This window comes from Eurytemora carolleeae, unplaced genomic scaffold (assembly GCF_000591075.1).
Source record: "Eurytemora carolleeae unplaced genomic scaffold, Eaff_2.0 scaffold124, whole genome shotgun sequence".
In the NCBI taxonomy this organism is placed as follows: domain Eukaryota; kingdom Metazoa; phylum Arthropoda; class Copepoda; order Calanoida; family Temoridae; genus Eurytemora; species Eurytemora carolleeae.
In genome coordinates this window covers 127825-140952 of record NW_019396953.1, presented here as the reverse complement: position 1 = coordinate 140952, position 13128 = coordinate 127825, and the positions used below count along the sequence as shown (strand labels likewise).

Genomic DNA, 13128 nt, shown 5'->3' with positions numbered 1-13128 from the left:
TTGTGAAGACGCCATCAACAAAAATGCGCAAAATCAATATTGCACCTTTTGTCCCTGTGCAAATTTCAATTTTTTTGTCATTAATCTTCTCACGATTACTCTTCAAAATATTTTGTACATCTAACTTTCATCCAATTATCCATATCATTAGCTTTCTGTTATATCTTTTTACGATAGTTTTAATGTTAAAATAAACTGAATTAAAATTCTTTCACAAGTTTATATCTTTTAAATAGTTATAATACGATTTAACTCCTTGTATATTCCCTTTAAATGAGTTTTATTATTAGTTAAGGATTGCAAGAATTCTGCGAAACAAATTGCCCAATGCATGGTGTTGCATAGATTGCAGGCGCAGGGCACCCTAATGCATTTCTCATCTTAATCTTAGAAATTTAAAAACGTGTTCTGCGTTGGCTAAAAAAAGTTCTAACAAAGACGATATCAGTTTGGCAGCCAAAGTCCATTTAAAAAATGTATATATTGTTAAGAAGGTTTAAAGTAGTACATATTTTAAAATTCAATTAAAGATCGATTGCTATATCATACTGTAGAGAATAGAGATAAATATGCATGAATATACGATTAAATATCATATAAATAAATAAGTTGAAATTTTTATTCACATAAAGTGTTTTTTTTTTTCACTCACTTTTTCATGTTTTCATGTCATTAATTGTAATTTTCTGTTGTTTACAAAATTTCTGAAAACGGAAACAAGCTTTTTTCCGTCGTCTTTGCTTTTCGTCATTTAGAAAATTCGTCGGCCGATGGATTCATGCTGACGTAGGCGAGGTCAGGGGATTCCAGCAGGAGGAGACTCGATCTCTTCATGGTCTCACGGTCCAGATCATCCTCAGGGAGATCCTCGTCATCGTGTACAAGTTCGTCAACTCCTCCGTCGAACTCAAAATCCTCGATATCGTCGATATCTCGACTGGTGTCGGCAGAACCATCCCGCTTCATCAGTCGGCCGGACGATTTCTTCCGAATAGACCGGCTCCTGGTAAAAAAAAAAAATGTTTGATAAAATGTTTTCCAAACTTTATCTTCACTATTTGATAAGTTCAAGAAAAAAATGTGCAATAATTGGATTGGAAAATAACGGAAGAAGAAGAAATTTCTAATCGACAAATTCGGAATTAGATTTTGCAAAATTGATTTTCAATAAAAAGGATTTGTTAGATATATTTAATGGTTCTGATCAAGGGTTAGGTCTATTTTTTTGGGTGCTGCACCATAGTAGGAGGTGGGGGGGTGGACCCTGCTCAAGGCCTTGCGTAGCGGATAAGAAACGATCAGAAATAATAATTTACAGAGTTTGTCCTTGAGTTTCCAATCGGAATCCCGTTGCGCGGAATTGTACGGAAATGTGCAATATTGCGTGCTAGTAAAATCCACTTGAGTTGGAAACCCTAGTTTGTCCTTTTCAGAATTTGTCTGTCATGACTTTCTCGTGGCAACGTTTCAAAATTTATATATTTACATATTAAGGTCTAAAATTTACAGATTTGTACTGTAATGTAAGGTTTAAAATTTACATATTTGTATTTAAAAGTAAGGTCTAAAATTTAGATATTTGTACTTTAATGTAAGGTTTAAAATTTACATATTTGTACTTTAATGAAAGGTCTAAAATTTACATATTTGTATTTTAATGTAAGGTCTAAAATTTACATATTTGTACTTTAATGTAAGGTCTAAAATTTACATATTTGTACATAAATGTAAGGTCTAAAATTTACATATTTGTATTTTAATGTAAGGTCTAAAATTTACGTATTTGTACTTTAATGTAAGGTCTAAAATTTACATATTTGTACTTTAATGTCAGTCTAAAATTTACCTATTAGTACTTTAATGTAAGGTCTAAAATTTGCATATTTGTACTTGGATGTAAGGTCTAAAATTTACATATTTGTACTTTAATGTAAGGTCTAAAATTTACATATTTGTACATAAATGTAAGGTCTAAAATTTACATATTTGTACTTAAATGTAAGGTCTAAAATTTACATATTTGTATTTTAATGTAAGGTCTAAAATTTACATATTTGTACTTTAATGTAAGGTCTAAAATTTACATATTTGTACTTTAATGTCAGGTCTAAAATTTACCTATTTGTACTTTAATGTAAGGTCTAAAATTTGCATATTTGTACTTGGATGTAAGGACTAAAATTTACATATTTGTACATAAATGTAAGGTCTAAAATTTACATATTTGTATTTTAATGTAAGGTCTAAAATTTACATATTTGTAATTTAATGTAAAGTCTAAAATTTACATATTTGTACTTTAATGTAAGGTCTAAAATTTACATATTTGTACTTTAATGCAAGGTCTAAAATTTACATATTTGTACTTTAATGTAAGGTTTAAAATTTACATATTTGTACTTTAATGTAAGGTCTAAAATTTACATATTTGTACTTTAATGTAAAGTCTAACATTTAACTTAAAGGGCGTGTATGCGTAATTTCAAGAGAGCGTCATGAAAAGATGGAATCCCCGATTCACAAAGCTTTGTCTGCTCAAGTAGGAATTAGACAATGTTTATGATTTTGAAAACTTATTGTTTTCAATTGGATTTGTGCATTTCTATTCCAGGAAAACATATAGGATTTATCAGAATTAAACACTTTTAAACCTAAAAAAGAAACATTATTTTCTACATTTTTCATCTGATAAAATGTGCTGATGTGAATCGGGCATTGCAAAATTTGCGACAAAGGTTCATAAAATTACCCTTCAAACCTTCAAACCTTCAAACCTTCAAACCTTCAAAATGTGATTATTTTCTTGAACATTTTTAGATAAATAAGTCAGGTCAAACTATTTTCTACCGAATTGAAAAGATCAGGGAAGAGTATTCAAATATTTTAAAATCTTTAAATACTTTCTCAGCGTCCTTTGAATTTTTGCTGACACTACGTTGACCCAGCACTTTCAGCTGACAGCTTGCTGACTCAAAGTTTTCAAACAGAATCTGATAAAACAGATCAAAACCACAAATCAAACACAAATATCAGCAAAAATAAAACATCAAAAAAATGTATATATAAATTTTTTGATTTGGTCTTTGCTCTTTGTTTCCAGGGGCAAGGGGAGGGTCAACAATGAAAACGGACAAAAACAGGGAGGGNAGGACAGCATGGATGTAATACCGTGTACAGTGTGCAGGACAGCATGGATGTAATACCGTGCACTATACAGTGCGCAGGACAGCATGGATGTAATACCGTGTACAGTGTGCAGGACAGCATGGATATAGTACCATGTACAGTGTACAGGACAGCATGGATGTAATACCATGTATACAGTGTGTAGGACAGCATGGATGTAATACCGTGTACAGTGTGCCGGACAGCATGGATGTAATACCATGTACAGTGTGCAGGAGAGCATGGATGTAATACTGTGTACAGTGTACCGAAAAACATGGATTTAATTCCGTGTACAGTGTGTCGGACAGCATGGATGTAATACCGTGTACAGTGTGTCGGACAGCATGGATATAATACCATGTACAGTGTGCAGGACAGCATGGATGTAATACTGTGTACAGTGTGAAGGACAGCATGGATGTAATACCGTGTACAGTGTGCAGTACAGCATAGATGTAATATCGTGTACAGTGTGCCGAACAGCATGTATGTATTGCCATGTACAGTGTGCTGGACAGCATGGATGTAATATCGTGTACAGAATCTAATATTGCCTGAGATTAGTTAGAAATAACTTGAGTTGAAATGTCGATAAATAGATGTAAATAATCGGTAAACAAAAATGTTGATAATATTTTGAACAAAACTCAATTGCATTCGGTATTTTTATCTGTAGGGTTGCCTGCACCACCCCATCTCCTCCTTTCCCCCTCCAAGCCCCCCTTCTCACCCCACAATCTCTCCTCCCTTTACCCTTAATCAAAAATGCACAATGCACATCATCCAATAAAAAAATCATGTAAAAAACCCTGATCAAAATAAAGTTTACACGACCGTACTTTTGTAAATTTCATAACCAGGCTCTAGGAGGCATTTATTTGATTTTTTGTTAAAATAAAGTTGCTTTTTAACAATTTTTTTCAATAAATTCTGAAAGAACAACAAAAAAAGATTTAACAATTTTACTGTTCCGATTAGTTTACCTGTTTAGAGGTTTAATACTAATACTAGGATCCTTGTCAAGAATNTTAGGAACACAGCTATCAGATATCCTAAACATGAAACTGTTAGGAACACAACTATCCGATATCCTATACATGGAACTGTTAGGAACACAACAATCAGATATCCTAAAAATGGAATTGTTAGGAACACAACTATCATATAAACAAATGGAACAACCATATTGAATTGCTTCACTCTCAAGAAGTAATACATGTATATACCGACATTTTTAACATGGAAAACCTAGGAATTGTTTTGAATCAAAATGTGGAAAATTTCCACACAGAAAATTAAGTTTAGTTTAGCATGAAATTTACCTGTGTCCTGCTTCTGGTCTAGTCCAGGAGGTGTAGGAGGAGGTGTACAACAAGCTGCCCTGCCGGGACAAGGAGCTCTACAAACATTTAATATTCAAGTTTCTTATTTTGTATGTTTTTTAAAATATGCCCTGAAGATGGTTAAATAAACCGAAAATTTGGCAAAAAGAGTTTTTGTTTCACGGATCTGAGAGTGTTAGATTTAGAAGAATTGTGTATATATACATAAATATATAATATGCATGTAGAAGGAGGTGTACACAAGCTGCTCTGCCCCGGGGGACAAGCAGGTGCGCAATTAGGGGGGGGGGGGCAGAAGTCCTTAACAGGAGTCTATATAGTTCCAAAAATAGCTAATTTTCTCGAAAATTTGAAATTGATATGCCCCCACAGTAATTTTTTTAAACCTTCCCTCATTCTTAAAGCAAACTCAAATTCACTGTAAAATATTTCAATATAAGCTAAGATTCTTTTTTATTTTCGCCCCCTTTCTTTAAAAAATGCCCACAAATCAGATGTTTAGAATACTCACACATTATTATTCAAATTGCCCCACCAGACTTTAATTTGCCTCTTTGTTCAACATTTGTAACCCTTAGTTTTTAAGAATTCCATCAAATATTTGTAATTTGCACCTAAATTTAATTTTTTGTATCCACAAATGTTTTGTAAATACACCAACTTCAACATTTACAGCCCTATCAAAAAAAGTTTTGCGCCCGACAAAAAAATAACCCTTTAACAAAGATTTAAGATTTCCCCCAATAGAAAAAATTCCCCCCCCCCAAAAAAAAACAAAATTTGCCCTTGAAATATATATTTAAGATTTTTCCCACACATAGGAATTAAGTATTTGTCACAAACTCTGATTTTCTAATCCTAATATCTTTTCAGCCTGATGGTGAAAGCTGTAATATTTCAAACTTAGATTATTTAATCTAACATAATTCATAGTTTGAAATAAATCAGACATTGGGTAGCAAAGATATAGCGGTTAGAAAATCATAGTTCAATGCAAAGACTCAAATCCAGTGCCCCAAATATATTCTGAATTGGTTAGGTAGTTTTTCCATGGTTGAGTATAATACACATTTTTCCTGCCCCCCCCCACTAGAAAATTTTAGGGGGGGGGAGGAAAAAAAATTTAATATATCTATATGAGATGAGAAAAAAAAGTAAAGAAAATGGGGAGGAACTGCATAGAAAGGGGACGAAGAAAGGAGGAAAAGTGTATTTGATTAAATCCGTGTTTCTAAAACTGCATCAGCAGCCCCTGTAGGGGTCCAGGCACTTTAATTCTTTAAATTCTAGATTCAATTAGCCTCGCCCTTCAACTTGTAACTAATACGCGCTAATGTTATAAAACATTGTTTATACAACAAAATAATTCATAAGATTATTTCAATAAATACAATTACATAATAAAAAAAATCCTACATATGCTTTGTATAAACATATGTAGGGTTCTCCTCTTTCGAATTTTTAACATTTTTCCTGGGAAAAAGTTGAGAAATTATAGGTGTTAACAACTGTCAGTGTTACGGTCAAACTTGGTGTTTTCCCAGGGGGGNGAAGAAGAAGAAGAAGAAGAAGAAGAAGAAGAAGAAGAAGAAGAAGAAGAAGAAGAAGAAGAAGAAGAAGAAGAAGAAGAAGAAGAAGAAGAAGAAGAAGAAGAAGAAGAAGAAGAAGAAGAAGAAGAAGAAGAAGAAGAAGAAGAAGAAGAAGAAGAAGAAGAAGAAGAAGAAGAATAAGAAGAAGAAGAAGAAGAAGAAGAAGAAGAAGAAGAAGAAGAAGAAAAAGAAAAAGAAAAAGAAGAAAAAGAAAAAGAAGAAGAAGAAGAAGAAGAAGAAGAAGAAGAAGAAGAAGAAGAAGAAGAAGAAGAAAAAGAAAAAGAAAAAGAAAAAGAAAAAGATGAAGAAGAAGAAGAAGAAGAAGAAGAAGAAGAAGAAGAAGAAGAAGAAGAAGAAGAAGAAGACGCACAATGTATATGATTGATATGTTTTGTCAGTTATCTCTGTCTGTCTGAATAATTATACTGCGTCCAATTAATCAAATGTATATATGTTTACATTATATTCCAAAACATCCAATATCCATATGGAAAATAATTATATCCATTAAATAGATTAGGTTTATTGTAGATACTTAGAAAGCAAAAATCCTAATTTAATGTAGCTACTGGTCGGTCGGGTCCAACGTTTTTTTGTCACACTCACATCATGACGGTTTAGGAAGCTTATGGCTGGTTGAAGTTGAAAAAATGTCAATATGAATTTTTTTAGAAATCTATTAATTTGATTTAAGTGTGCGCAAAATGCCCCAAAAGTCTAGGTTCATACTTTAGGAAATGAAATAAACCTTAATCAAATATATATTTTAAAAGATAAAAATAAACATAAAAATTGCGTACTTGAGAGTGAGTCCAAGGAAGTGAGGTGGAGTCGAATGAGTTTAAAGAGCCCAGTCTATCTGTTCCAACATCATTCTCAGTCTACATAGAATTTATATAAAGGGACTGTCAACTTGTTTTAGTTGACCTCACGTTTAATAGTTTCAGGTGCAATTTACAACGTTTCCCCTTTAAACCCCTTACCCTTTAAACCCTGTAAACCGACTTGAATATCAATTTGTCAATTATTAAACTATTTATTGAATACAGATTATTCAATGTGTAAACAATAAATTGAATATTATTTTTTCAATTATTAAAAAATTAACTGCATGAATAAAAATGTTAATTTATTTTCAATACAAAATTAACTTAATTATTATCATATTGTAAGCAATCAACAAATTAGTTTAATATATAAAAGTTTGTTTTCTACTTTTAACAAGTTTTCCGTATAAAAATAATATTTATATATATATACATATTTTTTATCTAGTCGATTTGTCTGTTCGTTTGTATCAAAAAAAACGTGGAATAACGACTGAACTGATTGAACCAAACCCCATGGAAGGTTTAGTGCCGGTGTTGAGCAGATCAGTTTATCCCAATTAAAGTTTTGCCCATTTCAGCCACTGCAAACTAGACAGGGCTACATTACTGATACCACTTTGTGACCTCGTAGCTCCTCTAGTTTCGATTTTAAGCACAATAATTACAAAAGTAAATTTATCCTGTTACAAATTAGAAATTCAAAACTTTTCTGTTCTCCTAAAGAGCATTTTTAGTAAAAGAGTTATGATTGAAAACATAAGAAATTTTACTCTTACAATTTACTTCAGTTTGAAGTGCAACATAATGTTTGACATAAAAACAATGTTAAAACATTAAAAGTTAATGAATTTCATCCATTTAAGAGCTCTAACTGTTACTAGAAAAGTGACGCGTAGCGCCATGGACTATGGAAGCCTGATGTCCAATTGAACCCCTGGACTGATTTGCCTCATATTTTGGTTGATTAACTCTATAGAACTATGGAATTAATTTTTGCTTGGGTAAAAAGTTTAAGTTAAGTAGATTAACTATTATTAAGAAAATTTACGGAACAGGTAAAGTTGTCACTTAGTATGCCGAGTCCATTAGAGCCTGATCCAATCAGGGTTCAGTCATGTGTTTGTTGTCAATTCTGAACCAAAAGAAATTGCATGGCGGTAGCATCTATCTATCTATCTATCTCATTATCCAATTAGAGATATAACCTTATATCGGCGCTATACACTAAATGGAAATATGTACTTCTACTGAAACTGTGGTGTTGTATTTCCCAGGCTAGTTTGAACATAAAGGTTTAACCTGAGTTCGTGATTCAGGTTCCTCAGTTAAACTTTCTAGTCCAGAGGAGATCAGGGGCTCTTCAGGAGAACTTGGCTCAGGGGCACCAGCACGGTGAAGGGGGTCGAGGGGTAGGGGTTGTATAAACTCTAGTTTTTGGCTCAGAAGAAGCAGGGGATTGTTAGTCTTCCTTCTTGTGTGTCTGAGCAAAAACAAAAACATTAAGTGAAACAATTATTAAAAAAGAAAAAATATTTTAAGTATGATTTTCTGACAACTTAAGTTATTTGTAGTTATATGTAGAAAAATGGTTAAACACACTTTTCAAAATAAAATGAAAATATATTTTTGTGTTTTTGTTTTCCTTTTAGGATCGTATTGGGAGATTTTTGAGGGTGAGAGAGATCTTTTTATACTGATCTTCCGTAGTGGTTCCCAACATACACCAACATCTATATATATTATTAGGTAGTGGTTCCCAACATACACCAACATCTATATATATTATTAGGTAGTGGTTCCCAACATACACCAACATCTAAATATATTATTAGTTTATCATTCAGCTTATAGAGAGAGCCAGCAAACTCTGGACGACTTTTAGACTTCAGTCTTTACTTTAGATAATCCACTGAACTTGAGACACACCATTTGTGCAGTGTAAACAAACCAATTTATCTAATAATTGATTTAATAGACTATATTTGCTTTGTAACAACATGATTACAGTAAAGTATTACTATAACGCCGTATTCCTCTTCCACACTTTTTTGGTTCGCACTGTATAATTTTAAAGGGACTGTCGACGCAATTTCATGTGACCATTTGTTTAAAGAGTTACATGAGTATTAATAGCTAGTGAGATAGATATTTTTGTTTTTACAATGGAAAGGGGTAATTTCTGTCAATTTCCTTGTTTGCCTTTGCTGCATAAATCTGCAGCCAAATTAAAAAAAAACTTGAAGGAAGGACAAGGATATATTTTACATCTTTGCTCGGAAAAAAGGGTACGGTCGTGAATCGGAAATTTAGTTCTTTAATTGTAGGGTCAATTAAAATTTGGCCGAGAGTCCCTGAAAAGCATGATAGGAGAAAATATCAAGTTTACTTTAATAATCATATTTTTTATTATAGTACGCATAATTTTACTATGAACCTGCTTAACCTAACTTTTACTAATCCATCTATTTAAAGATACAATGAGAACCAACGAAGACGACTTTAAAATCAAGTTTTGATTTTAAATAGTTCAATCAACATGAAATGCGGCAATTGTGCAGTGTAAACAGCCCAATTTTACGTAATAAGTTGAATTTTTAAATAAACAGAGCTAGGAACTTTAGAATGGTGGATACCGAGATTAATGCTTGATCCTCGCTTTTTCTTAATCTCGGGACTAACCTAATCTTGTAACTTGTATCCTGAAAGTGTATAAAATTCAACCAATCACAGTCGCATTTCAGAAGATGGGAAATTTGAAATTTTGCCCGCCATATAAAATTACCATACAGAATCGGGAGGGTCTCTCTAATTTTGAAAAACTGGTTTTTGATTTTTCTGTACAATACCCAAAAAAGAGTGGATTAAGCAAGAAATTAAAAGTGTCCACATTGGATATTCCGATTAAGCAGTCGGGATTACAGGTATCTCATTCTAAAGTTCCCAACTCAGATAAATCTATTTGCTCTATAACAACATCAAAAACACATTGCTTTCGTCGTCTTTCTAGGGCATGGAAGTTTTCAAAAATTAACATAAAATTCTAATATTGAACGAAACGCTTTATTTGATATATAGGCTGCATAACGTTGAATCCGGTTACATTTACTTAATCAATACTTTAGATAACTTGGAAACTTGAAACCGAAAAGGTAGCGGAAAATATCATAACTTCAGCTGGAATTTCAGAATTTAGATATTTCCATCTATATTTTGCATTTCGTTTCTATTTGTATTCAAGATTCATAGAATTCTAAGGAAGCCACAAAATGCTATTATTCTACTCTTTTCTTTTCATGTTATGACATCATACATAATACGCGAGATTGACTTCCACTTTGCAGTCACTTTTTGTTTTATATTATAGATATAATTATACAATCTTATTCATATTTTAGTTCTCAGGCATATTTATGGTTTCTGCTATGCACTATTTTAGAAAGAACATTTTTTTCCATAAAAAATTGTAATTTCCGGTTTGGTATGACATACAAAATTTAAATTTAAAAAGATGAAAAAATAAACTAAATAAAGAAAAGTGTTCAAAAGTTGTCTAAAACAAGATTTTTGGTAAAAAGATTAGTTTCTTCCAAAATATGCACTAAAAGAAAATTGAGTTGAATCTACATAATAAATACATATATTTACGATACCTAGTTAGCCTTTGTGTTAATTTAATTCAATAATTGATTATGGAAAGATTTTATTTGACATCAATCTACAGGGTTGCTTAAACATAATAATAAGAGTAGAAACGATTAGTTTTTAACCTCAACCCTTTTAGATGTGTAGAATATATAAGAAGTAAATAGTTAAAAAACTATTTATGGCATAAAAAAGTTTAAGATTTATAAAAATAATTTTACCTCCCCCTGTACTGCTCATGTTTCTCATTCAAAAGAAACGATGTAATGCCAAAATTTACTTGACTATGCCTGCTTAATTTCCGTAAACAAAATGTACATGTCATGTAATTTGTTTTGGAATTATCTTATCACTCAGACTTATTCTATTTGAATAAGATTGGTTTCCAATATTGACATCTGAAAAATAATCTGATTAACTTTATAGATTTATACAGAAAATTCGATATTTAACTTCAAACTTCTTCATAACATTTTTATATTTTATATTTAGTTTCAACGACTTGACTCGATGTCCACTGCACAAACTTTAAAACTCCGGGATTAACACCTTTAATCAGAGAAATACAGGGTTACCAACAAAGAATAAGACTATAAAAACGACCCGCAACTCTGAAAATATGGCGATTACAAGGAAAAATTTAGTATTCCGTTAATAATATAGTTTTACTTGTAAAGTCTTTTTAATGATTGGGCAGGAATCAAGGTGAGAGTTGGAACCATGGATTCGTAAAGTCGTCTTTGAAGTCTTATCCTTTGTTGGTAACCCTTTCTGGTAGTAATTAGGTTTCTAACGTCTAAGAATGAACCGTTGGGACTGTCTGAGCGCTAAAGGTTTAAAGGGACTGTAATACCCAATTCACACGGCACTGTGATCTCGCCAGGGTACATTTGTTACATAAAACGTGCTGGGTCGACTCTTCACTGGGAAGCCTAACTATAGACAGTGCAAAGGACTGCATATACGGTAGGTCGGCACGGATCATTCAACTTTTAGACTGGGGTGATGTACAAGATGTCGTTTTTCTAGATTTAAAGTGTTTAATTGTGATAAATCCTTCATGTTTTCCTTCAGTTGAAATGCGCGCAAGTCACTTTTGTAGAGAATCCACAGTTAAAAATAATCAGTTTTCAAAATAAAAAATTTGATATCTAATTCATACTTGATCAGACAAAGCTTTTAAGGACACCATTGTGAATCAGTTATTGCAATCTTTGCGTGAAAAATAACTTGAAATTATGCTTACAGTCCCTTTAAGATGCAAAATCACTTGAAATTATGCTGACAGTCCCTTTAAGATGCAAAATTTTTCCTCTAAGGTTAGTTACTGAAGAATTTGCATGGGAAAAATGTTCTTTTGAATCTTAATCATCCAGATTCTAACTTTTATTTTTTAGATATTATAGACTTTTTAAAAACAAAAACTTTTTATCATTCCTTCACTCAATGCAAATTTCTCAAGTAAAGAAATAGCTTGATGACAAAAATTTACAATGTTAGTATGGTACAATAACATTGGAGCCAAACAATTCCGTTATCAATGGAATAATCTAATAATTGCACTTGTTCATAAACTGTCCATATTTTGTATTAGGTTGGTGGATTATATCAGATCTAATCTGTTGGTGGATTATATCAGATCTGATATGTTGGTGGATTATATCAGATCTGATATGTTGGTGGATTATATCAGATTTGATATGATGCTGGATTATATCAGATCTAACATGTTGGTGGATTTTATCAGATCTAATATGTTGGTGGATTAACGGACGGAAAAGAACTGAAAGAGGCCTACTCAACACAGACGGAGACTGCACTAGACTCTGCACAGAGGACAGAGGCCAGAAATTCAACAGAACTCATTAGTATTTCCGGACTACGCTTTATCCTCCTGCTTATTGCATAACAGGCAGATTAAACAGGAAACAGGACTGACAAGGGAATACAGGAAAGACGCAGGAAACAGGTAGGAAAAAGGTAGGAATCAGGTAGGAAACAGGTAGGAAACAGGTAGGAGACATGATACAGGTAGGATACAGATAGGAAACAGGTAGGATACAGGTAGGATACAGGTAGGATACAGGTAGGATAAAGATAGGAAACATGTAGGAAACAAGTAGGAAACAGGTAGGAAATAGATATGACACAGGTAGGAAAACAGGTAGGAAACAGGTAGGAAACAGGAAGGAAAAAAACAGGTAGTGGATAGGAAACAGGTAGGGAAAAAAATATAGTGGAGGATAGGAAGCAGGAAAGAAACAGTTAGGAAATAGGCAGGAAACAGGTAGGAAACAAATATAAAACCTGTAGGAAACAGGTAGGAAACAGGTAGGAAATAAATTGGTTATAGCGGATTGGAAACAGGCATAAAACTGGTAGGAATTTGTCAAAAAAATAGTTATCTGAACCCCGGTGAAATATTATTAAACCTTATGATAAAACTTCAGTAACAGGTGGCCATTGTTTTTTATCCAATTTTATTCCTTTCATTGTTGCCTAGATAATTTAATTAAAAAGATGGATAATTTGATAATTGGTGATAAAAGTCTAACC

General features: G+C 32.4%; 1 protein-coding gene across 2 annotated transcripts; it reads right to left on the bottom strand.

Annotated features, from left to right (window-relative positions):
* Window positions 1-466: 466 nt before the first annotated feature.
* On the bottom strand, window positions 467-11001 carry LOC111710468 (uncharacterized). 2 transcript variants are annotated; one of them, XM_023484567.1, is made up of 8 exons: window positions 10794-10866; window positions 8573-8660; window positions 8230-8410; window positions 6901-6981; window positions 4491-4567; window positions 4269-4298; window positions 4152-4196; window positions 467-1003 (listed from the first exon to the last, which is right to left on the bottom strand). In XM_023484567.1, the coding sequence occupies exons 1-8, from the start codon at window positions 10819-10821 to the stop codon at window positions 748-750; spliced, it is 786 nt and encodes a 261-aa protein (XP_023340335.1). In that variant the 5' UTR covers window positions 10822-10866; the 3' UTR covers window positions 467-747. The 2 variants fall into 2 exon arrangements, with proteins under 2 accessions (XP_023340335.1, XP_023340337.1); XM_023484569.1 differs by lacking the exon at window positions 8573-8660 and having other exon boundaries at window positions 10794-11001.
* Between the last annotated feature and the right edge of the window lie 2127 nt (window positions 11002-13128).